Source organism: Genypterus blacodes, unplaced genomic scaffold (assembly GCF_046128005.1).
Source record: "Genypterus blacodes isolate CSIRO-AG114 ecotype Tasmania unplaced genomic scaffold, CSIRO-AGI_Gbla_v1 ptg000209l_1, whole genome shotgun sequence".
Taxonomy (NCBI): Eukaryota; Metazoa; Chordata; class Actinopteri; order Ophidiiformes; family Ophidiidae; genus Genypterus; species Genypterus blacodes.
In genome coordinates, this window is record NW_027467008.1 from 1,023,592 (window position 1) to 1,045,654 (window position 22,063).

Sequence of the window (22,063 nt, forward strand, 5' to 3'; positions counted from 1 at the left end):
AACCTTAATGAGTGCTATCGTTAGCTTAATGTCATCGCACGCTGATTTATTAACAAAGAAGTGAAGACAAGGCCTGACCTGCTGCCTGGGGATCGTCAAAAACACATCTCATACCGTCTGCCCATTCAGCACAGAGTGTGAATGTTCTGCCCGTTTTCCTGGGTCCAACTTCAAAAACGTGTGTGTGCCCAAACGCGAGTGTGTGTGCGTGCGTGCTTGCATACCTACTGAATGTGTGGAATGTTGAATGCTTATTGAAGCAACAGATGGTTTGTGGCGTACTGCTTGATTTCCTTCCACTTGAAGTTGGTGAGAGCAGGAACGAGGAGCGATGGAGAGCCCGGTGACGCTTATGAGAGCTTTATTCAGAGGTTTCTGACCGTGACAAGCTATTTAAACCACTGGGGGTCATGACGTAAATGTCAGTGTTTATATCAGACATGAATGTGGGTGTGACATGAATGTGGACCATCTGCTGCTTCTTATGTTTTATAGGCTCAAACACTGAAGTGGTAAGGTTGCCATGGATCCTTCAAGTGCTGAATATCCCCTCTCTCTCTCTCTCTCTCTCTCTCTCTCTCTCTCTCTCTCTCCCCCTCCATCTATCTTTATCTGATTCACGAAAACGTCTCTGCCTGCTTGGGAGGCCTCGCTCATCTTCATTCTCTCCCTTTTTGGCCAATTCATCTTCCAATTTCCCTCCTGTCAATCTGATGTACCCCCCACAAATACACACACACACTCTCTCTCTCTCTCTCTCATTTCCTCCTTCTTGAAGTCCTTCATCCGACATGCATTCAGTTCCAACCTCCGCTCCGCAGATGGCAGCTCACCCAGAAGGTCACTGAGGTCAGAGTCTGGTAGCTGGCATCTCTACACACACACACACACACACACACACACACACACACACACACACACACACACACACACACACACACACACACACACACACACACACACACACACACACACACACACACACACACACACACACGGCTGTCACTGCGTGTAGTCTGGTGACCTCATCAACACACCAAGGGCCTCATTTATAAAACACTGCAAAGACTGAAAACAGATGGCGCTCGCAAAAAATGACGAGCAGAACATTTACAGCTGGATCAGTGTATCTAAACACATTTATGCTGGGATCTAATTAATACATTTGTTCCTTTGAATTGAAAGGATTTGAGCCACTGGAATGAAGCATTTCAATCATAAATGGATCGACTATGCAGAGGAGCAAGTGTGCTAAACTGCAGACAGTCTTACATAAACACACATTTACTCTGTGGGTGTGGATGTTTGCTGTCGTATTGTGTGTGTGTGTGTGTGTGTGTGTGTGTGTGTGTGTGTGTGTGTGTGTGTGTGTGTGTGTGTGTGTGTGTGTGTGTGTGTGTGTGTGTGTGTGTGTGTGTGTGTGTGTATGTGATTCAACATCTCTGTGTATCTGACTAAATGTCTTTGGGTTCCTGTATCATATGTGTTTGAGGCGGTTTATTTATAGAGAAATGTTATTACTTCAATTGCACTTTCACGGCACTTGCAGATCTCCTTACACACACTCTGAAAGTGTGTGTGTGTGTGTGTGTGTGAGTGTGTGTGTGTGTGTGTGTGTGTGGGCGACTCCCAAATCACCTGGGAAAATGTCACAAGAGACACAGCAATGGGGAGAGAAGGAGGAGGAGGTAGAGGCGGCGGTGTTGACATTGATCTTCTCACAAACCTCTGCAGACTGTGTGACTCATTCATTTGGGGCGCTTGAGCATGTGTGTGCATGTGTGTGTGACAGTGTGTGTGTGTCATTTAACTTGATTTGCTGCTACATTGCCAATCATCTCAAGTGTTTCCCACCAGCTGAAACTGTAACTGAGTTCCGTCTTTCCCTGGAAATTGATCGAGTGTGTAGGCAAGCAAACGTTACAACCTCAGCCAAGGTGACAACCTTTCTCACATCCGTCAGCCTCATTATGAGCAGGATTACGCCAAAAGGTAGGAACCAAGTTTCATGAAAGCCGTTTGGTACCAGTTGGCCTGATGGTGGCGCTGTAATGCTCACAAGCACTGAGCAGTGAGCAATTTTATCAACAACCTGCAAAATTTCGCACTTTGTATTTGTAGCCTCAGACGTGAGGTTCAGGACCTCGATTAACCAACAGACGAATGCACACACGCGACTGCAGGAGGACAAAAGTCAATAGCTGCAATCTGGAATGAATTAAAAACATCGATAATCTCATTCAGCCCCTTTTCCGGACATCAATCAAGCGAGCGAGCATTTGAACAGAATACTGAGCAGCTCGCAGCTTGCTGTGGAAACGGCCAATTAACAGGGCAGAGTTAGTGTGCGAGAGGTGGGCCAACAGGTGACGTAATGTGAGATCCACTCATGAAGAAGAAACTGCAGGTGGAATACACCCCCGGCGCTTCTTTCTTTCCTCCTCATCATCATCAACTCTTCCTCCTCCTCTCTTGCCTTCATCCTCACACCTACTCGCTCCTCTTGCGTCGTGCTCGCCTGACACTCCTACAGCGCTCTTCTCCACACATCCGCCTACGGAAGGTGGGAAACGGCATCGCAGCTCGTTACTAGCATGGTGCCTCTCTGCTGGCTGTGCGGATATGTGTGTGTGTGTGTGTGTGTGTGTGTCTGTGTGTCTGTGTGTCTGTGTGTCTGTGTGTGTGTGTGTGTGTGTGTGTGTGTGTGTGTGTGTGTGTGTGTGGAGCGCGAATCACTGGAACCTCAGTGAAGCAGAGGGGGCCACAAAAACAAATTCCTGTGAGTTTAGCCTGTATACATGGTGAAACTAAAAAAAGCAGCTGCAAGTATGTGATTCTCAAACTGTGGGACATGTAGCACCAGCTGAACCAACTGCGTTTCTCTACTAAGAATCTAACATATATGCTCCGATTTGTATTTACAGAAGGAGCGGTTCTCAATCAGTGGTGTGTGTGCCACCTGTGGTACCTGGAGTGCCCCCCATAGGTACATGACAGAAGGACCAAGCCACAAACGCTCTTCTTCTACTGTGAATATTCCACACTGATGTGATCAACACAACAGTTACATGATAGTCAAAGCCCTTTACCACTCCCTCCATGCACCCCCAAGCTGTGCACTGGCGCCCCCTACAGTCTGCCACCATAACTCCTCCTCCCCCTTCTCTGTGGGTGAGGAGCCACAGGAGGGTTCTGAACCTTTGAGGTGCCTCATTACTCTCACTGCTGAATCATCTCAGAACTGCTCCTCAGAGAGCTTGAGCATCACCAGAGGGTGCCACGCACCATTTGATTACCCAGCATGCCTCACTGTGTGACACGTACCTTCATTTCGTTATCGACAGCATGGAGTTGAGTTTCTAACACACACACACACACACACACACACACACACCTCAAAGGGCCTACAGGCTCACAGAGGAAAAGGCACAAAGCTCTCAAGGAAGACGAGGAACAAGAGCACTCCCATAAAACATTGATGTATAAGGAGAAAGGAAGAAACAAGAGAGAGCGAGAGCAAGAAAAAGAAAAGAAGCACAACAAGAATCCTGATCCACAAGCAACAATCGAGGTTAGAGTTGGATCCATGGAATAAATTCCTCTACATGAAGTTTAGTTAGGTACAAACATGTTCACTCATGACCTTTCACCCTGAAACTCTGTTATGATGTGATAAGACGGCCTCAAAAAGTCAACCCCAGATTCCTCCAAAATGCTTCAACTTACAGACAAAAACGTCAGTGGTGAGACTGTGTCTAGTCTAGTTTCCTACTCATCATACTTTCCTGTATCACACAATGCACACCAAAATACCTTGACCTCATCGAGCTCATTTCGTCATGGATTTGTTTCCCTGACGTCGCCTTGTGAAGCTCACACTTTGTGATTCAAACTCTTTGTGCACAACCTCCAAGGACAAATATCAATGGGCACAAAACACATCCAAATATAAATAAAAAGTTAGATGGCTGAATAGAGCACATGGCTCCCAATCACAGCACAGGATGATGCACTTAAGACAGCACAGACCAGCAATGCTACACAAACAAACACTCACACACACACACACACACACACACACACACACACACAGAATCACATGAAGCATCCAATACATTAGCCCACAAATAGAACAACAGCTTCCACAAACCAAATGTGTTTCTCATCATAACATAACAAAGCACATATAGGACCAACAAGCAAAGAATTCAAATGAATAAAGATATATCATATATCATTAACTTAATCACGCTTATTTAAAAAACAAAACGTTAATTTGACAATTATTTGACAAGTATTTATCCATTTTTGTGTGTTAGCATACTGTGTCATTCGATGCTTTAATGTTTAGCCTGATGTCCAAATGAACAAACTTGCCACAGCATCACACTGACTCATTCCAGCTAAAGTACACACATTGTACCACTATGTACATGTATAATAAAATAAGAATATAAAGAAATATACAAATATAACAAAGACATGTAAAAACATAATATAAAGTCATTCACGGGGGCGCTAATACAGCAGCTTAAACGCTAGCATAAAGCAAACAGAGGATGATGACTCACCAGGTGTGGAGTATGACGACGAAGACGCCGCTTTGACCAACTTCTTGGTGCTTCTAGCCCAACTTTTAATATTGGGAGGTCCTCATTAAAAATAAAGAAATACATCTTCTTTCATCAAGACAAACAGGTTAATTAACGAACTATTTAAAAATGTCAACAGCGGAGCTAAAGGGAACAGCGGAGTTTAAGGCAGCGGCGGGAGTCACGTGACTAGGCAGGGAAGGGAACTCTAGGGGGACCTCCGGTGGACAGGAGAAGTACTGCAAGCTTCCGCACGCGCGGCGGCATAGATGGATAGATAGATAGATTCACTCTGCTGCTCTCCATTATAGAGGTGGAGACCATTTCCATAACACCAAAAAGGAGGACATTATGCGGCATATCAATAAATTACCATGGTGTACATAGGACTCTGGTATACTCTTATATACAATACAATTTTGAAGATGTTTGTGTAGCAGAATAGGAAAAATATTAATGAAAAGTCAAAAAGTGTTTGTTCACAGTATTTGAATTTATTCAATACATTGTGGTGTTCAAAAACTGACCACTGAGATGAATCTTTTGTGCCACAAAGCATAACATGTGTGGACTCAAATGTAAAAAACAAATAACAGGTAACATATATAATAATAAAGAAATGCTTTTTTGAAAAGCATAAATAACCTTTTATGTTAACAACAAAGGAGATTGTAAAGAAAACAACATTTACATTCAACTGCTCAAAAAGTATAGCATTTCTAAAGTGCTTCAGTCATTTGGGGACTTGTCTTCTCCTTCATACCTCCAGGCTATGGTCAAGCCCTACACCCTCGGCCGACCACTTCGCTCTGCTGCCTCCAGGCGACTGGCTGCCCCGGCACTCAGCGGCCCCTGCTTACGATCGATGCGGTCACGGCTTTTCTCTGTTCTGGCACCTCAGTGGTGGAATGATCTCCCGACTGATGTCAGGACAGCGGAGTCGCTGCCCATTTTTCGCCGCAGGCTGAAGACCCATCTCTTCAAGAAACACTACCCGGATCCTCCCTCTTAGGACATCACTTACTCTTTCCTAGCTCTTCTGATGCTCTTGTTTTCTAATCTTTCATTTCTAATTTGTCCTTTTTTCTCTTTCATTTCTAATTTGTCCTTTTTTCTCATTCATCATAGTACCTAACTTATTGCACTTCTACTCTAGCTCTAGTTATGCTCTTAGCTGTTGGTTTAGGAAGGAAATGCGCTTATGATTTCTTGTGACCTGAAGTTCTTTTATCTACCTTTGTTGAACACACTTATTGTAAGTCGCTTTGGATAAAAGCGTCTGCTAAATGACCGTAATTTAATGTAATGTAATGTCTTCAGTGTCTTCAACTGTGTGTGTGTGTGTGTGTGTGTGTGTGTGTGTGTGTGTGTGTGTGTGTGTGTGTGTGTGTGTCAGTATTTGGGTCTCTTCACATGTAGCAGCTCAGGAGACAACAGCACCTCTGTCATCATGGCTTCCAAGCCCCCACTGCCCCTCGGCCTGTTTATATCCTGCAGGGACTGGTACAAATAACAACATAGCAAGAATACTGTTATCAACCTTCAAAAATCTGTATTGTTTTCAACCCAATAAATATGAATATTTCATGTGGCCCCTCAGTGAAATCATAAGACTAGTGCACTCACCAAAATAGTTGATTGTCTATCTGCGATACTTCTGTTCTTTCCTGGCTGCATCCAAGAGTTTTTTTTGTTTCCAATGAACTTCTTGTACACCTCTGTGCAGTAATAAGTGAAATTGACACACACTTGCGGAGCCTTGTTTACGTTTTTAACCAATGATATAGCGGAGATTTATCTGACACCGCTCTTAGACATTGCGGGCAAGTGGACGCCGATACGGGTCCGTTTCGCGGGTCCGCTTCGAAAGCCGCGATACCTCCGCGGCGAATCCGTGGAGTCTTTTTTACGGTGGCCGAGAACCGCCACCGCTGCAAATAAAAGAAGCGCTGCAAAAATAAAAAGCTGGTGCAAAAATAAAAAAGGCGATGCAAATAAAAGAAAGTCTGCAAAAAAGAAACGCTACTGCAAATAAAAGAAAGTCTGCAAAAATAAAAAAGTCGGTGCAAAAATAAAAACGGTGATGCAAATAAAAAAGCCACAACGGAAGTGGGTTACCGGGGACTGTTTTTGCCGATGCACCTGTGTGAGTAGAAGACGACGCCGACGCACCTGTGTGAGGAGAAGAAGACGGCGACGACGACGACGAGAAGAAACTACGAGTAGGAAAACGAACTAGAAAGTAAGTGAACATGATAGTGTTTAATGTCGCTACGTGTACTTTTTAATGTGTTATTTGGTTAGGCCAGGTAACCCCAGGTTTGAAGGTGAACTGGAGAATGCCGGTGTATTGTTAGCTTCGGCTAACACGGGGAGACCACTAACCAGATGTCAGTTTGACATCATAGCTGGAGTTTGAGTTATTGGATGACATCGTTTTGTAAGCGTGATGCCATCACACTCATTTATTTAAGTAGCTTCAGATTCAAACAGCTTCAGCAGCATTGGAGACACACTTTCTGGACCAACATCTGACTGTGACTCTGTGAGTGAGCTCGTTTTGTGGTGACTATCTACAGTGAAGACAGCTTATTACTGTCGTTGTTGTTGTTTGTATCATTAATAATCATGCTAACAATAATCTAAGGCGTGGGTAACAGAAGTTATGTGGATGAATGTGAAGTTTAAGCTGTGTGGGGTGGCCAGGGACCTTTGAGAAAGAACCATGACCATTATGGTCAGATTGAATCCTAAACTTGACTGTTTTTGCTTTGTCATTTACCAGGTCATGTTTTGTCCATTCTGTGGGGTGAACCTTCCATCCGTCCTGGTATATTGTGGCTCATGCTGTAGAAATGTCAGGTTCCTAAGGAGTCTTCAAGATGAAGGTACATTTCTTTCTGACAGTTAATGAGGTTCTTAAACATGATGGATTGCTATGCTTTTTCAGAGAATATACTGTCTGTTAGTCATGAATATACCACTTCATATGGTGAAATCCATAACAGAGGCATGTGGAATACAATGAATTTGAAGACATGAAAAATTAAGAAAGTTTCTTAGTCTAGTAGGCTACTGATCCCTGTAAAAAAATCCTATGCAACAATTTTGAGTGTTTTGCACTATGCTACTTTTATATAAAGACATTTTCAATTAATTAACTTTAACGAGTGCATTGAATAGCTTGATTCCTCAATAACTAATCACTAACTACCATGTCACCCACACATGATAATCTTAACAATCTCATTTATTCACCTCTGTAAAAATTGAAAATGTTCATTATGCAGTTCATCATTTAGCCTCTAATATAGTGTCCTCCGTCCTACCCCTCAGGTCCTGAAGCTAGTACTCCAGTGGATGAACTTATCCAAAAATATTTCACAGAGGGCCATAGTTATGAAATAATAGTGGACTTACTGAAAACCAAACACAACACATCAGTCAGTTTTCGCAATCTACAAAAAAGACTAAAACATGCAAGCCTGACCAGAAGGATCAACTACACTCCAATTGCTACTGTGCAGGCAGCTATTTCCGAGGAGCTAAAGGGATCAGGCCAGCTTTTAGGGTATAGAGCGATGTTGCAGATTCTGAAACGGAAACACTCTCTTGTCGTCAGACAAGACGATGCACCTAATGGCAGAGCTGGATCCATGTGGAACAGAGAATCGCTGCAGACGTAGATTTGTTCGAAGGGCATATCATTCAATGGGACCAAACGAAACCTGGCACGTTGATGGGTATAATAAATTAAAACCTTTTGGAATTGGCATAAGTGGCTGCATTGATGGCTTCTCCAGAAAAATTATGTGGCTGAATTGTGGAAAGACGAACAACGACCCTTCAGTAATTGCTCAAAACTACATCAACTGTGTAGTTGAGCATGGAGTTTTTCCAAAGCGGCTCCGCACAGATTGCGGCACTGAAAATGGAATAATGGCCGCCATTCAATGTACCATGAGATCAGAGCATGCAGACGAGTTTGCAGGAGCTTAAAGCCACATGTATGGCACTTCAACATCCAACCAGCGGATTGAAAGCTGGTTCCGGAAACAAAGGTCTCTGTCACTTTTAATTCATTTATGTTTTACTTGACCCTGGATTATTGTATTTGCTGTATGCATTTATATTATTTCTCAGTTTAATGTATATTGCTGTGCTTTTTAAAGGAAAGGGTATATTGTAGTGAAATCTCCAAAAGGCATGAGTCAGTAGTAAGTGGACTTGTACATTAATCTAAACCTCTTGAAGAACGATGACCTGGATGAATTTGTGTTTTCTATCTAGGAGCCAATTTTGGATGGATCTGTTCAGTGACTTGAGGGAGAGGCATCTCTTCAATGGCAGCCCTGCAAACACAAAGTTCACCTCCTGGAGTCACCTTATTTATTATTAATTACGTAAAAACTGAAATAATGTGGTGCTCTAAAATGTGGGTACTTAACTGCACTTGAAAATATTTTGTAACATTTTGATTATAAAATTTAAGATTCACAATAAAGTTTTCCCTCATGTGCAATGCTTTCTCTAATATTTGATACTTAGTTTAACCTAAGATCATTGCTTGTCTTTGGGTCTCTGCATCCTTGTCCTGTAAGAAACTCTGGAGATAATTGTAATGACCATGAAAGTGAAACTTAATTGATGTGTTGCTCAGTGTGAACACTTTCCTGTACTTGCTCCTAGCAATTGTGGTTTCCCAGCATCTGCCCAAACCCTGAACCACATCACCAGCATCATGCCAGTGCCAGCAACTCCTGCTGGGGATGAGCATGAAACTCTTTTTGGAGAACTGCAACGACAGAGTGGTGTAAGAGCTCCTTTGCAGTGGGAATCAGCTGTAGAGAACTACATCACCCTGAAAAACATGGCTGGTCTGTAAAAATTTTAGGGACATATTTGTGTTGTGACAACACCAAAACAAACTTCTTTTTATGTGTTGTATTTGCTGCTGCTGTATATTGCTGCTGTCATTTTCTTCTCTCCCCTGTCATTTGGCAGAGGCTTTTGTCCAAAGCAACGTACAAATGTCTGTAATAAAGTTGTCTATGCCTGAAAAAATCTTAAAAAAAAAAAAAAAGAACAGTCTGTAGTTTTTTTATTTATTTTTTATTTAAAGAAACAAGCTGAAGCTGCAAGCACATTCCTGATATCAAATACAATAAAAATGTGCGGTCTTGACAACAGTCTAAAAATGAAATGTTTAATATAATGTACACAAACATGGATCTCTAGGTCAGAGCGTGACACATTCTTTTAAGTAGTTTAAGCCTTGATTGTGTGACAATATTTTCAGACAAGGCTAAGTGTGAACGATAGACTATGTTTCGGAGCTACAATTACCAGAGCTGCTGAATCAGTGCTTGACTCTCCATCTGCAGGTTCCCATATCTGGAAGTAAAAAACAATATATCAGTGAGCACTTCAAATTTGATTGACAGAACTAGAGCTGAACAAATTTGAACATAAATATTGAAGTTTGTAAAATATGTGTAGGCCAGGACACTGCAACATTTACTGTAATTTAAAATGCTATTTTGGCACGTTTCATCAGAAACATGGCTTCTATGTAAAATCTAGAAACATTTTCATTTTCAGACAGAACTTACAATATAATCAATGTAAGACACAACAAATGTGGCACTCACCAATGTATCAGCTGCACTGAATTCTGCAGAGCTTGGACTCATGATGATCACCTCTGAATCCGACAAAGTAGTTTCGGAGGCTGCTGGTGTCCACAAAAAGGACAATTCATTATGATCTGCAAAAAACAAACAAAAAAAACAAGTATCATTAGGTTGCTTTGGACTTAAATTGCATGAACATTTTAGCCGTCAGTTCAATACCTCAATCTGACATTATGGTCATGGTATTTTCACAAAAGTCCCTGGCCACCTCACACAGCTTAAACTTCACATTCATCCAAATAACTATTGTTACCCACGCCTTAGATTATTGTTAGCATGACTATTAATGATACAAGCAACAACAACAACGATAGTAATAAGCTGTAGCCGTCAGTTGCTTCCACTCTCGTTAGTGGTCTCCCCGTGTTAGCCGAAGCTAACAATACACCGGCATTCTCCAGTTCAACTTCAAACCTGGGGTTACCTGGCCTAACCAAATAACACATTAAAAAGTACACGTAGCGACATTAAACACTATCATGTTCACTTACTTTCTAGTTCGTTTTCCTATTCGTAGTTTCTTCTCGTCGTCGTCGCCGTCTTCTTCTCCTCACACAGGTGCGTCGGCGTCGTCTTCTACTCACACAGGTGCATCGGCAAAAACAGTCCCCGGTAACCCTCTTCCGTTGTGGCTTTTTTATTTGCATCACCGTTTTTATTTTTGCACCGACTTTTTTATTTTTGCAGACTTTCTTTTATTTGCAGTAGCGTTTCTTTTTTGCAGACTTTCTTTTATTTGCATCGCCTTTTTTATTTTTGCACCAGCTTTTTATTTTTGCACACCAGCTTTTTTATTTTTGCAGCGCTTCTTTTATTTGCAGCGGTGGCGGTTCTCGGCCACCGTATGGATGTCACGCACGCTTGTGTTGTTGTCAATAAGACAGAAAAAAAAGTTTCATAATGAAAAGGTCAAAGCCCTCGGGTGCTGCTCTTAGAAAGCGACGAAAGGAGGAGGAGGAAAAACGGGCCCAGGGTAGAGGTATGTCAGTCATTGTCTTAAATAACAATTTAACATGAAAATAGCGTTAGCTTCTTAGCTTGCTTGTAACTTGTTGACTCCCCCACAACATCCATGAAGCTACTATGCAACAGGGCGGGGCAAAGCTACAAACTATGATTTTAAAATAAGTACTCACTTCAGATACCTACAGATACATTTGCATAAATCCTTAGTGTCACATAACCACATTAATTTATGCAAGATTAGAATTGTGGGCTGGTGTAGCGTATTAAAATATATGTAACCTACTTTTTTGTATAGATGCACTGAGAAAGTATCTGCAGCCACAACAGGCACCTGCAGAAGCTGCAGCAGACAATCCTCCAGTGTCTTCTTCACCTACTGAAGAATGTAAGTGCATGCATGGTGCATTTAATATGAACAGTTATAATTATTTACTACTTTACTACTTACTTTATCATAATGCCAATGCTTTGCTTAGCTGAGAGAAGCTTCTCCAAGCTTAAGCTCATAAAAACTATTTAAGGTCCACAATGTCTCAAGAGCGCCTAAATGGACTTGCACTTATAAGTATTAATCAAGAAGTGTCCAGGCAGCTGTCGTTTAATGCGACTATTGATGCCTTTGCTGCAAGGAAGTCCAGGCGTGAACAGTTTTAAGTATTTGTTGTTATGGTAAAGTTATTTTGTTAGTTAAGGGACTTTCTTTTTTGCACACTGTTTGTGTTATGTGTGAATAATGTTACTGACCACCAGAGTTTACAAGAAATCTAGATTTGTATTAGTTTTGTTTTTCAATTTTTAATATCATACATGACTCTACATAATTTGACATCATTTCAGTTTGCACAAAACAATTGCACTGCACTCTACTTTGCACTGTTATTTATTTATTTATCTTTTTATCATTCTTAATAAGTTTTTATCGGTTGTGTGACGTGTTATTAATATAAATACAAAAAAGGAAAAAATATTTATTTGTGTGTAATTGCTGGTTTGAATGAGGGGGCGGGGGGGCGGGGGGGCTACACTTCACTCCAATCTACACTTTCGCCCGGGGCTCCAAATCACCCAGGGCCGGCAGACTGAAACATCAGAAAACAGAAGGAAGGGACATCAAATCCTTCTACTAGAGATAAATTCAATTTATAAGCTTTGGTAGAGAGTGACAAACAGGAAACAAGGAAATAAATTCTCCCCCCTCTGTGTGTGTGTGTGTGTGTGTGTGTGTGTGTAAGTGTGTAACAGAGAGAGATGAGCTCCTGTTTTCCACCTGTGATTGGTGCTGATTTATGAGTCATATGTGGAGCAGCTGATGGACAAAATGTTTTCTTCCTGTCCTTCCATTCACAGTTTTTCTCCTCTGCTTCACTTCACCACATGAATAATGCCGGATAGTGACTTTGACCTGTGACCTGTGACCTTTGAACGAGAACAAATCGATAGTGAGGATGCTGAATCACGAATCGTTCTTTCCTCAGTTCCTCAGTCAACACAAACAGAAAAACAGAAAAGAAACAAAAACACAATACATGAAAATGTTAAAAACTATAATTAAAATGCCTCATTGTAAAAGTAATAAGCAGAACGAGGCTGGGAGCTCTAATTGTGCATCATGGTCCAATTACAGCAAAAACAATCATTCAGCGCTGATTCACTGTACCCACCTGCATTCCGCTGTATTCCTCCAAAACCACACACACACACACACACACACACACACGCACACAAACTCACATATCTGCATATCTTCTAATCATTGCTAATGAGCAGTGTGTGAGTGAGTGACTCTCATTTCTCTCTCTGCTTCTCCAACTTTATTACTCATAAAACCACATGAAGCCAAAATATCTTCCTGTCACCATCCCAGAGAAATAATCAGCCTTGTTGCGCACACCCACACAGTCCTCCTCCCTTTGATTTGATTGTTTCACACATCAGATTCCTGCAGTGCAGCAGACGACCATTGGAATAAAAACAACACACAAGCAGCAAAACAGTCCAATGAAACACGACAACATTCTGTCAGACCGACACCAGGGGGTGACGAGAGAGAGGTTGACTCTGTACATCGTGACCGTAAGCACAATCAATTTTGCAAGTTTACCATTACGAGTAAAATATTCCAAACCACGTGGGATTCTCCGTCAATGAGTCTCTGTTAAAGAGATGACAACAGTCATGAAGAATGATCGTGTTTCTGAAGATGCCTTCTGCCTGGGTGCACAACATCCCTCACGTCCCCTGAGATGACCCGGGTCTCACCAGGGTGTCAGTCATGCCGCCTGAGTGAATTAACATTGATTTCCTCCAATGGCCCTCTAGACTGCTGGTCTTCAGGTGGCATTTAGGACAAAGGTTTGTTTTGGTTGTATCAGTCTTTCCCTCCTTCACCTCCGCCCTTTATCCCTCTGTTTATCTCTTTATTTGCCTTCTTATCAGGAGTCAATGAGGCCACCAGAAAATCAATGATATTGTTAAATAACACTGAATCCCTAAGTGACGCCTGACAGACTTGAGTAGAAGCATCACTCACGAGTCTGAAGAGAGAGAGAGCTGTGGGTAAAAGGAGAGCCAAGGGGTCAAGTGGGGTCACATTACATTACATTACATTACATTACGAATCATTTGGCAGACGCTTTTATCCAAAGCGACTTACATTACATTACCACCCTTCGCAGAGGGGGGAGCAATTGAGGGTTCGGTGCCTTGCTCAGGGGCACGTCGGCAGGGGCTCGAACTAGCGACCCTCCTGTTCCCAAGCGGAAGCACTACCCACTGAGCCACTGCCTCAGCCTCACCTATCGACCGGCGCACTGTTGTGCTGAATGCTCGCCGCTCATCTCCCTCTGCCTTTTCTTTTTCTGTTGACAAACTTGGTAAAGCCGCCGTAGAGTCGTAATGAATCGGGGGTCAGCACATGACGACACAAAACAGAAAGAAACAGTTTTGTATCAGCACCTCCACAAGGGGCCGTCCTACATCCACTATCACACCGCATCATGGACGGAGGAAAGGAGGCATGACTGACAGTTTGAGAACCACTGCCACAATGTAACATGAGCTATTCATCACATCAGAGATGGAAAATACACAGCAACTCATATCAAGCTTTCATTATAACCTATTAAACATTGACCCAACGTGTCTCCGTCCTGCTTATGAAAGTGGAGCCGAGTGTCTCTGAGCCGCTGCTCCCAGGACTCAGAGGTCAAACTGTAATAAAGACTGAATTTCTCCTGTGAGCCGCTCATTTCGGAGGTAAGGGCCCAGCCGGAGCAGCTGTGATGACAATGGCGGTGATGATGACCTACTTCACCAGGTGCACCGTGACCTGATTTCTGCTTCATAATGGCACACACACACACACACACACACTTGTGCATAAAGACGGCTTTATTATACAGATGCCTCTCGCCTTCGTGCCCTCAGACAGCGAGAGAGCATCTGATGTAGCTTTCATCGCTTTCTTGTTTTGTGCTTTTTTCCGTCGACAGGTCTCCTCTTGAAGCAGTTTCTACTCTCTACCTGTGGTTGCCAAAGGAAACCCTTCGCTCTTCAGTCGGCGAGGACGGAGCAAGTAAATGCAAGTGTGCTCAGGAGAAACACTCAGCTTCTGTCAGGTCCCTCTGCTTTCCTTTATCAAACGCTCAATCAAGACCAGAGGGTCTGAAGAGTCGCCAGCAACAGAAATGAGCTCCAAGTAACAAAGCATTCTGTTCCTTAAATGGGGCCTTACACTCATTGTCATTCATGTTTGCAATGCTTGAAAATACAAAGAGTCCAGATTGATCCACCTGTACAATCCATTGCTGCAGCCTCACTGTGCACACCCAGGTAAATTGGTCATTATTTTTAATGGGATAATGAATTCCTAATGACTAAATAAGCAGCAGCAACAGCATCAACAGTGCCCTTGCTCTTCCTCAGACTCCTCTTCAGCAGATACAGAGTCTGATGTTCCACCTCCAAGTCCTCGCTGTGACTCATTGTGTTTGGATTTCACAAACACATTTACTCTGTGAAATCGTCCATCAGGGGGCCTCGACTAACTCAACAAGCAGAATCCCAGAAATTACAAGCCAGCTGCTGAGACAGGGAGAGAGTGTGTGCGTGTGTGTGTTCAGAATTTAACCATAGCTGACAAATGTGTGTGAACATGCTCTTGCAATTGATCTCTGTCACCGTGGAAGGACCAGACTAATCTCTGGACTGTAGACAGCATCTGTTTGGCACACAGCCAGGAGTCTTGCACAATAAAACACACACTCGCCCAAATTCATTCCAAATCACCTCGTCACTTCTGAGTGAGGCGTTTCCAGGAACGTGTAGTCATGCGTTTAATCGTTTTTCAGAGCAGGTTGAGGAGAATTAAAGTGTGGAGGAGCAATGGGATCAAAGTAATGTGATTAGATGTAATTAAAACCATCAAGGTGCTGTGAAGCAGATGAGCTCCATCAGTCTAAACCACAGAATGATGAAGACGATGGTCTGGCTCAGGGATGGTATTCCTTTAATGGTGAATATTGCACTTTACATACATGAATAAATAAATATCATTCTGGTGTTGACAGTCTGCGCTCAGTCACACTCACATGCTGTGGTCACGTGTCAGAACTAGCAGCATCGGAGCCTAAATGTGGATCTACAACAGCAACAAGGCCAGAAGCAGGACAACAGCATCGCCTCCAGGAGGAACCATGACAACGAGCATTGGTAACACAGGCTGGGTCAACAGAGATCCCCGTGGATACTAGTGGAACCAGGGCCACAACCAGAATGTTTCAGGCCGGAAAGTGTCTGAGGAGATTGTAGCCTTGCTGACACTTTGCTCATCTACGGTCAGAATATCACAGCAACACAGTGAGTCAGCATGACTGCAGGCACTCACCATTTATCAGAGACAAACCAATAACACACACGTGATAGACGCCACAGCAACTCGAGGTGAAACACACACGCGACCCAGGTGAAGAAGCCTGCAGTCATTAAAGCTTTGTGGTGATAAATCGTTTTACTGTCGACGCATTTCCTCCATGACGCTACAGAGGAAGAGGAGGTAATTGAGATGATCTGATGTTATTATCTGGAATGAAACGCTCCCCTCAAGTGGAATAATGAACGTCTGCCTCTTCTGAGAGCAAATCGAGACCAACAGGCTGATAAGAGAAGCAGAAAATACACGTTTCAGGTTACAAATGTTGAATATTAAACAGTTTCAGCTCTGTGTGTTTCAGCTGTGACACATTTACAGAGCAGCAGAGAGCAGAGTGGTGCATGCTGCCCCCTGCTGGGCGCTTAGTGATGCAGCATTCATCATCTCACACACGCCTGGAGCTTAAGTGGGAAACACAGCGTGGGAGGTTTTGGCGTTTCATTCATTTGGCAGTTTGTTTTTTAGTCTAAATATAAAAGTGAATTTATATACTGATTCAATCAAGCACAAGCAAACCGCATCATGCTGACGCTTATATGAGCGCTGCCATGCCAACCAAACAGGAACTCCATGTATGTCCTACAGGCGTGACAAAGGAACATAAACCTCACCAGACTGGAGGGGAAACATTAGAAAATAAACAAGTGGTCCATCTGGTGCATGAATAAATATAATGATTAATCACGGATTACCAAACATTTCTTACTCAGATTGAGGAAAACATACAGAGATACAGAGATCAAATATTATAATAAATAATGTAATAATTTGGTCAATGACTTCATACAGCAACATTTGCTAATAATCAATACATTGTTGATGAACAAGACACATTCATTTGAATATGAACTAACATCACGTGCAAAGTGCCGTCCTGAAACACGCCTCAGTAAGTGACACACACATCTGAGGTAGCATCCTGAGGACTCCTGAGGGTCTGAGGGTGGAGGCGTGACGATTCAGGATCGGCTGATTGGTTGATAATTAGCTCATTTGAAGTGCACACAGGTGAAGCATGCAATGTCCCATTTCCCACCACATTCCTTTGATCGGGATTGTACGTTTGCTCAAGGGCAGTGGAGGAAGAGGCCTTGGCCAACTGGCTCTGCTCGCTCGCGGTTTGGTCCACCTGTATCTCCAGCCGCGCCCTGGCCCCCCCATTCTTCTTCTGGAACTCTGCAGTGATCTCAGCCAGCGTCTTGCCCTTTGTCTCCGGTAAGGACAAACCCAAAAACACGGCCGACACCACACACACAGCCAGAAAGGGCAGGAAGCAGAAGTTCCCCAGGCCACTGACGATGAACGGGAACAACATTCCCACCAGAAACAGGTTGATCCACATGCAGGAGCCTGCCGCCATGTAGGCCGCCGGCCGGGCCCCCTGGTCGAAGAGCTCAGCCGGCAGGATCCCTGTCACCCCAGCGGGGCCGAGGCCAAAGCTCAGGATGTAGGCAAACACGCAGGCCATGCTGACGTACGACATTCCCGCCACACCCCGGCCCTGGAATATGAGAGCCGCGGTGAAGACCACAGACCAGCAGGACATCAGGCTGTAACCGCCCACCAAAAGGTACCTGCGGCCCACTCGTTCGATTAGAATGTTGCTCAGTACGGAGGCGGTGAACTCAGACGCCCCTGTGCCGATGGTGACATACTGGATTTTATTGGCAGGGATTCCCGCTTCCTGGAAGATGTAGGAAGCATAGAAGTAGATGGAGTCGTTGCCGCAGAGCATCATGGCGCTGCTGGCGGCCATGACCGTCCTGAGCTGCGCTCGCAGGTCGCGGTTCTTGAGGAGGGCCCAGGGCGTCCTGGTAGTGGCGGAGGAGCCTGAGGTCACGGCTGACCTGTGCTGCTCCTGCTCCTGAAGCATCTCCTCCATCTCAGAGACTGGAGCTTCTCCTCCACGGAGCCTCTGCAGTGCCTGGATGCAGGCCTCCTTGTCTCCCCGGTCAATCAGTAGGTATCTGGGGCTTTCGGGAAACCACGGCAGTGTCAGGATCTGAATGATCCCCGGCAAAGCATTACTGGCTAACAGATAGGGCCAGAGAGGCTCAGTGCCCAGCACCTCAGTGAGGCCCACCACCTGACCCAAGAAGATCCCAAAGGCTGTGAAAACAGCTGAGGAGAAGGCCACGGCCCCTCTGAGGTGTATGGGGGCGCTCTCTCCAAAGTACATCGGCTGGACGTTCATACTGACCCCTGAGTTGACCCCGACAAGCAGGCGAGCCAGAATGATCATCTCGAAGGATCTGGCCGCCCGGCTCGCCAGCACAAGCACGGCACTCACAAACAGAAAGGAGTTGTTTAGCAGCAGGGACCGCTTCCTCCCGAATCTGACTGCTATGGGTCCCGCTAGGAGCGCCCCTGCCAGACCGCCAAGTGAGAACGCTGACACAATGACGGTCCACAGCAGGGTCACCTGAGGGGTCTCCAGGCCAGAGCCCCAGCGCTCCATGTAGGTGTCATTGATGAAGCTCTGGATGAAGCTGGTGGGAGCGTTGATGATGGAGATGTTGTAGCCGTACTGGAATGTTCCTCCAATGGCAGCAGCACAAACAGTCAGAGCCAGCGTCCTGTCACTACCTGTGTGTTTCCTGCTGTGGTCCTCTGGCTCACTTCCATCTTTAGCACACATCTGCACTCACCGACTGCCTCCCTGTTCTGCACAATGGCTCTTGGGCAGCAGTTTGTCCTTCTTAGCTTTATTCCAAATAGTACTTGCTTGGGGAAATGTTGTACACTAATGTGTTTCCTCTCTCCATGTGTGTACATGCCGAAGTTCAAGGATATTATTAGAAGGGCAAACAAGCGCAACAGACGAGCCGAGAGTTAACCTTTAAGGCTTTAGTATTATTTTATTTGTCTTATTTTTCGTTTTGTCATGTTATCATTTATTCATTTATTATAATTATTACAATTTGATTATGTGCAGTACTGACCAAAATCTTTTTTACCCTAATATTCTATCCATCTATGTGTCAGTCTGCCTGTCAGTCCGCACTGAGGAAAGCAGAGATCCATTTTATAGCGCTCTGCACTTTTTGTGGAAACTTTATTGAACAAGTAGTAGTGACCACATAACACACAAACACAAAGCCGCAATGCCTATATGTGCTTACATGTGTATAAAGTAATAATACACAAATAGATTAATACACAAATAAAATAATAATTGCATAAATATTGAGACACGTGAAAACATTTTGATTAAAATTCCGTCGTCATGTGTGGCTAACGTCATCGCCCTGCGACTGCGAGTGCGGATCAGAGGGAAGATGTAAGTGGTGGAATATGAATCTAAACACTCACACGATTATAGATCAATACATCGCGATACGTTCGCTTACCTTTAACTTTGTCGAGTCTTGGATTTTCATCATTTAAAACAAACCCGCGTTCGATTATCGCATTAATCGCCACCAAGATAAACAGCTAATGCTACCTGGATTAGCACTAGCTAGTAACAGCTGCAGGTGTATTTTAGGAGCCATGAGTTGAAGCTTAAATAAAGCTCTAAATCTGCTGTAATCATTGTATAAGACTTCATCTGGTTGGCAACATGGCAACACATATTGTTTAATAACCGAGGGTCAAATAATAACGTTAATATTTACACAACGAATGTGACGTCAGTATAAACGACAAAGTGAAACGGAAAATACGTTAAGTCTGACATGAGTAGCTAACATCAGCTTTCTTTACTCCGTGTTTAGTAGAAGTGACTCTTTGATTTGGAGTTTCAATGTAAAATATTATTTTGAAAAGTAAATAATAACAATGACCTGGAGATAAATATTGACAACCATTAGAAAACATCAGAAACACTTTGATTATAGGGATGTTTCTATTTAATTTTAGTATCACAGGTGTCAATCAGCCCATTTGAAGCGAATTTATTTTAGAGAAGCAAATGAAACCATGTGACAAAAAAGACAAGAATTGCCCCATAGAAATAAACAATGTCATACTCTGTATCTTTCTCTCTGGCTTGTTCTTCTTCTCCATCAGGGCGCCCTCGCCGACTAAGAGGAAGGAGGACGACAAGAGCAAACGGGGAAGCGGGAAGGAGAAGACGGTAGGCGCCAAGGAAGGAGGAGACAAAGACCGGGGCCGAGAGAAGAACCGGAGCACCAGGTCAGAAGCTGAGGGACACATTGACCTTGGGACAGTTGTCTCTCTGGTCCTTTGACATTGACACAGCAGCAGTCTGTAGTTCTGGTGGACACCTGAAGGCCTCAGCAGCTTGTTCCTGTTTTGCAGCTCCAGCTCCAGCAGCAGCTCCGGCTCCAGCTCCGGCTCTTCCAGCGGGTCCAGCTCGTCCGCCTCCAGCCACTCGGGCTCCTCCAGCTCCCGCTCTTCCTCTTCCTCCTCTTCGTCGCCGAGCCCCAGCCGCCAGCGTCACAACAACAGACGGCGCACGCGCTCCAAGTATGAGACGGGGCTCTGGGGGAAAGAGTTTAAAGGTGAGAGGAAGTCGAGCGCTAAATCCTGTGAAATGTCACCTCAGGTCAAAGTCGACGAAGAAGGATGAGCGGGATCGACGACGCAGAAGCCCCACCCCCAAACCCACCAAGGTCTACCTGGCCCGTCTCACCAGGAACGTCATCAAGGTCAGTGTGTGACGTAAACAACACAACAACCTCCTCCACGGCCACTCAGCCTCGTCAGCCAATCACAGTCTCCCTTCCTCTGCAGGAGCACATCCAGGAGATCTTCTCCACCTACGGCAAGATCAAGATGATCGACATGCCCGTGAACCGCGTCCACCCCCACCTGACCAAGGGCTGCGCCTACGTGGAGTTTGAGACGCACCAGGAGGCGGAGAAGGCGCTGAAGCACATGGACGGAGGTGGGACGTCCTGGAGACACAGGGGGGCAGTGGGCGGCGCCAGAACGCGCTGAGATCCAGTCTCACTGTTGTTTGTGTTCCAGGTCAGATCGACGGTCAGGAGATCACCGTCACGGCCGTGCTGACTCCCACGGTCCGCCCTCCCCCCCGCAGGCTCTCCCCCCCACGCAGGATGCCCCCCCCTCCCCCGATGTGGCGACGCACTCCACCCCGTATGAGGAGGAGGTAAGTGTTCGGTTAGAGCTTCAGCCAATGATGTCACTCTAAACCCACTAACCACTCTGTCTTTGTCGCAGGTCGCGGTCTCCACGGCGACGCTCTCCTGTGCGTCGCAGATCTCGGTCGCCAGGCCGCCGTCGACACCGGTCCCGCTCCAGTTCCAACTCCTCGCGCTAGTGAGCCTGCCTCTCACTCCGACTCCCCTTTGTAGCTCCGCCCCCTCTGGTTTTGCCCCTTTGTTGTGTGATTTTGATGAGTTGAGAGTTGAGTTGAGCGTTCAGGTGTCCCAGTTATTGATTGAGCGATGAGGACCCGGACGCCAAAATCATCAACGTGTCTGAGACGGAAAGCTTTTATTGGGTTTCTTATTTACATGTAACTGTTTAGTATGTTTAGTATTTTGGGGGAAATCTTCCAGGTGAACAAGGTTAAAGACAACATGCTTCCTGTCAAACTGCCTCACACTCCCAGTGACACTCATCGACTCTTCGTCCTGACTGAAGTGATGAGGAAGACTCAGGTGGCGGTTACGTATCGCCCAGCTGCACGCCGTCACAATCAGCGGATGTGCAGGCGTGTTGGGGAGTTGCATTCCTGATGTGTTGCTCTTCCACTTCTCCACCTCTTTTCTTCTCCCTTAGACAGTTTTCCTTTTTAGTCGGATGTTTTTATTTTCCAGAAAGTTCAGGATTGAAAGTTGTGATGTTTTTAGTTTGAGTTTCTTTGTAAACTGCATGAGTTGTACATCGTTTTTGTTTTTACTTCTCATGTCTGATTTGTGGGTTCTTGACAATAAAGTTCATCATCTCAG

General features: G+C 44.6%; 1 protein-coding gene, 2 long non-coding RNA genes and 1 pseudogene across 4 annotated transcripts; 2 read left to right on the forward strand and 2 right to left on the reverse strand.

The window, feature by feature from the left end:
* Positions 1 to 6,685: 6,685 nt before the first annotated feature.
* Positions 6,686 to 10,385, forward strand: LOC143015573 (uncharacterized). Of its 2 annotated transcripts, XR_012965446.1 has the most exons (4): positions 6,686 to 6,834; positions 7,378 to 7,480; positions 8,883 to 9,027; positions 9,282 to 10,385. It is a non-coding gene; the product is annotated as an uncharacterized LOC143015573 (long non-coding RNA). The 2 variants fall into 2 exon arrangements; XR_012965445.1 differs by lacking the exon at positions 9,282 to 10,385 and having other exon boundaries at positions 8,883 to 9,114.
* On the reverse strand, positions 9,849 to 11,017 carry LOC143015574 (uncharacterized). The gene is made up of 3 exons (XR_012965447.1): positions 10,777 to 11,017; positions 10,244 to 10,359; positions 9,849 to 9,986 (listed from the first exon to the last, which is right to left on the reverse strand). It is a non-coding gene; the product is annotated as an uncharacterized LOC143015574 (long non-coding RNA).
* Positions 11,018 to 16,939: 5,922 nt separating this feature from the next.
* On the reverse strand, positions 16,940 to 18,853 carry LOC143015638 (solute carrier family 2, facilitated glucose transporter member 11 pseudogene; annotated as a pseudogene).
* Positions 18,854 to 19,413: 560 nt separating this feature from the next.
* Positions 19,414 to 22,062, forward strand: LOC143015649 (RNA-binding protein with serine-rich domain 1-like). The gene is made up of 7 exons (XM_076169701.1): positions 19,414 to 19,461; positions 20,193 to 20,318; positions 20,445 to 20,612; positions 20,692 to 20,794; positions 20,880 to 21,033; positions 21,117 to 21,258; positions 21,330 to 22,062. Coding segments are annotated over exons 1-7 (795 nt in total). The 5' UTR covers positions 19,414 to 19,459; the 3' UTR covers positions 21,430 to 22,062.
* The last annotated feature ends 1 nt before the right edge of the window (position 22,063 follows it).